Source organism: Nicotiana attenuata, unplaced genomic scaffold (genome assembly GCF_001879085.1).
Source record: "Nicotiana attenuata strain UT unplaced genomic scaffold, NIATTr2, whole genome shotgun sequence".
Classification (NCBI taxonomy): Eukaryota; Viridiplantae; Streptophyta; class Magnoliopsida; order Solanales; family Solanaceae; genus Nicotiana; species Nicotiana attenuata.
In genome coordinates, this window is record NW_017673167.1 from 100764 (window position 1) to 105106 (window position 4343).

The following is a 4343-nucleotide window of genomic DNA, read 5'->3' on the forward strand; positions in this document are numbered from 1 at the left end:
CAATCTTATCAATGACACTTTTCTCTTTTACCCTCTTCTCTTTCAACATGTTTGCCCAAATAACCTTCAAAATCTGTTCATTTGAAGAGTAATTTTTGCAAAAGTTACTTTAGAGTTAGTATGCTAGACGTCTTGATACTATTTATTTGTCTAGTACGTCTAGTACATATCTATATATAGGTGAATCCAGAATCTAGAGTCTTACATTTAGAACGAGTATAATTTTAATATATGTACACCTTTTAAATTTATATATTTACATAGTACAAATCAAAATAATGAATTCAATTGAACCTGCATAATCCAACTTACATCTGTATCTCGTCTCCCCTAGTATTTAATCACAAAAAACAATCAACTACAGAACCGTTTCCTTCAACTTGAACTCTAAATCATTCTCCAATGGTGTCAAGTTCAAATCCAAACATAAAACTCTTGGACTCTTTGATTTCTTTACAACATGAATATTTTCATTCAACATAGCCCTATGCCTTCTCATATGCCCACCTAAAGCTTGGCCTATAGGAAACTCAAGCCCACAAATTGAACACTCATGTGTTTTTGGTTTAGGAGGAGAAGTTGGCAACTGATGATAATTCAATTCTCCCATTAATCTTGGCTTTTTATGACTTGCTCTATGACCTCCAAGAGCTTGGAATGAAGAAAATTGTCTATTGCAAGTTTTACACTCGAAAACTCGACTGGGAGAATTGTTGATCGTCTCAAAATTGTGATTTTCTTGGCGAGAAAGAAGCATCAAGTAATTAGCCATGGTTATTATGCTATCAAATTCGCTTTCTCTTTCTCTCTTCATTGGATAAACCACCATCGTTTCATGCGAGGTTGAGAAAATGATAAGTTTTTGAGGGATTTTCTTGAATTTGATTGTAAAAAAGATGAAGAGTTGGTTTAGGTTGGAAAAGATAGAATGGAATTGAGGAACTCATGCCCATGTGGAATTTATAAGGGTTACTAGTCTAGTGGTTTGACTATGAGCTTGGTTGACCTTTTGTCATGACGAAATAAGTGGGCACATTTCTAGTGGATAGATAAGTATGATATACTATTTTGTTTGGTTTTATTAGTTTATACACATCAATATGGCCTAATTTTCTTTACAATATAGTTAAGTTTAACCTTTTTTTTTTATAATTCTTTTTATTAATCAAGGAGGGAAGGAAATCCTACGCTACTAATGGAGTTTGAACCCTTCACATCAATAATTGAAGGCAGGAGCTCACCAAGTGAGCTAGTGTATTCAATATTGTTTTTTTTTTTTTAATTATTTCTTATGTTTATTTAATAATATTTTCGTGTTTTCACCTCATAAATAATTGAAAAAAGAGACATTTTATGGTACTAGTCTAATGATGAATTATGTAGATGGTAGTAGGTGTAAAAAGATAGAAATTTGCTACTTTGAATGAGTGGTGTTTTTTGGGAAATTGGAGTTGTGAATTTGGTGAGCCTTCTTGGAGTAGGCAAGCGTGACGGCATGGCTTTGCGAATACTACTCTCCTATCGTTAATATTGTTGTTGACTTGCTGCTATTAATTACTAGTACCACTACACCTTTTTTTTTTTACTTTTATTTACCCATGTGAACCTAAATGCATACTAATCTTTTTGTTTGTTTTAAGGCTTGCACTTGATTCATAAATAAAATACTTGCATATAGTATACCCATTATCTTATAATATATTATTAAGGAACATGATGAGATAGTTGTATCCATCTTTAACTATAGGTTTTAGGTTTGAATTTTGAGAATGAATTTTTTTCTAATAAGATATGTTTTAGTACTAACTTTAATTAGTCCTCCTAGCAGAAATCTGAACTAGTCGAGCAAGAATAAAGTGACAGCCAAATTGAACTTCGATATTACCAAAAGTCCTCCCATTTTTTATTTTTCTTGATTCTATTTTTATTAGTTCAGGGTTCATGGCTCAGGGTTCTTCCAGAAAAGGTAGTAAGTTGTGACTGGCCAAGTCGCCATTAATATTTGCGTTAATTCCTGATACCTTCATTGCTTCCAGAAGGTTCTTTAATTTGGTCTTTAATTTCCACCTAGGTTTCTTTAATTGAAAAAAATATTAGTATATATAACTCGACAAGTCTTATCAATTGTTACTGAATCATTTGTTAGGGTCGAAAGGACAACTGTCATCTATTTATGTCTCTCTGTATCTGTATGCTGCAGTTATTTATTGTTGCTCACAGATTTCGTCCGTCAAACGATAGATATCTGAGGTTAAGGAGAAAATACTATATCCATAATTAATTATGTACACTAATGTTAAATGTAATTACACTGTCACGATCCGGATTTCCCGCCGTCGGGATCGTAACGGCGCCTAACTCTTAGAATGCTAGGCAAGCCAACAGATACAATTCTATTACGCTAATCATTAACAAAAACAGTAATTAATAATAACTTAAACAAAACAATTAAAGAAATGCAGTAATTTTATAACAATTTAAAACACTAACACACGACTACCCAAAAGATCTGGTGTCACAATCCACAAACGTCTAAGAATTTCCACAAATACCGCCTTAAAAAAAATACATCTGTTCTCGGAATGAAAGAAAACATGAATAAAGCTAAGATAGATGGAAGGGGATTTCAGGGTCTGCGGACGCCAGCAGATCTACCTTGGGTCTCCTGATGGACTGAAGGCAGCAACCCAACTCTAATCACGAGGTCCGACACCGAAATCTGCACATAAGGTGCAGAGTACAGTTTCAGTACAACCGACCCCATGTACTGGTAAGTGCCGAGCCTAACCACGGCGAAGTAGTGACAAGGCTAATACGCGACCAATAACATGAACCTGTGCAGATAAATCATATACGAAGAATTAACAATAACAGAAATTTAACAGGTAATAACGGGAAGGGGAACATGCTGAGGGGAATATCAAATTCTGAAAATTATACAGTACCGAAGTAATTGTCATGCTTGAACCAACTGAAATAATAACATAACAAACATGTGCACGACATCACTCTTCGTACTTTTACTCTCGTCCTCACCATAAGAGACAACAGAAACGGCGTGGCATCACCCTCTGTGCATTAACTCTCTCATAACATGGCATGGCATCACCCTTCGTGCATTATCAATATCAAAATACGGCACGGCATCACCCTTCGTGCTTTATCACTCACTCACAAAACATTGCCGACATTACCCTTCGTGCTTTAAACTCTTCCTCACCCAAACAGCAGAAACAATAACAACCCGGCAAGGGAATCATAAATAAACAATCTCGTTTCATCATTTGACTTCATGATATAAATCTCAACTTGGGTCAATACTCAAGCAATATCCAAAACGGGGAAAAAACATAATAAAACTTGCTTAACATGAAGATTTAACCAGTTAAAGCATGAATAGTACGTATAAAGGAATACAACAGTCACAAGTATAAGACTCACTCGCATGCTATGACATGACAACAACGTATAGATACTCGTCACCTCACCTATACGTCGTACTCAACAACTAAACACATAGCAAATAAGGCAACAACACCTAATCCCTCATGCTAAGGTTAGCCACAACACTTAACTCGTTTCCACGGCCAAACTCAAGCCTCAAATATCGTTTTTTCCTTAGTTTCCACTTCCAATTCGCTCGTATTTAATCATCATTAACTTAATAACATCAACTAACGCTAAACAAACCAATTCCAAAGCATAATTATAGATTTCTCAACATTTTCCCCAAAAAGTTAAAAATTGAACCCGGGTTTGCTTGGTCAAAATCCAAAATTCGGACCAAAACCGGATTATCCATTCAACCTCGAGCCCGGATATACTATTGGTTTTGGAATCCCACCTCAATTTGAGGTCTAAATCCCCAAATTTTGAAATTCCTAAGTTCTACCCAAAAACACCCAATTTCACCGTGAAAATCCCTAGATTCTAGGATGAAATTTTGTAAAAGGATGAAATAGATTGAAAGAAATAAGTTAAGAATTATTTACCTATGATAAGGGGATGAACTTGCCCTAGGAAAGTCGCTTCTTGAAGTTTAGGTTTTGAAAAATGTGAAGAAAGGGAGAAAATCCCGTCTAAATTATGTTTTGAACAGCTGCAGATGTCGCATTTGCGACCCTGAGCTTCGCAATAGCGAAGAATCATCGCAAATGCAAAGTTCCTCACACTTCTGCTGCCTTCGCAATTGCGAAGGTATGTTCGCAATTGCGAACAGGTACCTCCGCAAATGCGATAAAACGATCGCTTTTGCGATCACTAACCCTACCCAAATTTACTTCGCAATTGCGAGGACTGCCTGACCCACCTTATTATCGCAATTGCGATAAAAGCCTCGCAAA

At 35.7% G+C, this 4343-nt stretch overlaps 1 protein-coding gene across 1 annotated transcript; it reads right to left on the reverse strand.

The window, feature by feature from the left end:
- Nucleotides 1-206: 206 nt before the first annotated feature.
- On the reverse strand, nucleotides 207-933 carry LOC109215620 (zinc finger protein ZAT11-like). Its single transcript, XM_019379721.1, has one exon. The coding sequence runs from the start codon at nucleotides 827-829 to the stop codon at nucleotides 359-361; it is 471 nt and encodes a 156-aa protein (XP_019235266.1). The 5' UTR covers nucleotides 830-933; the 3' UTR covers nucleotides 207-358.
- Nucleotides 934-4343: the final 3410 nt, after the last annotated feature.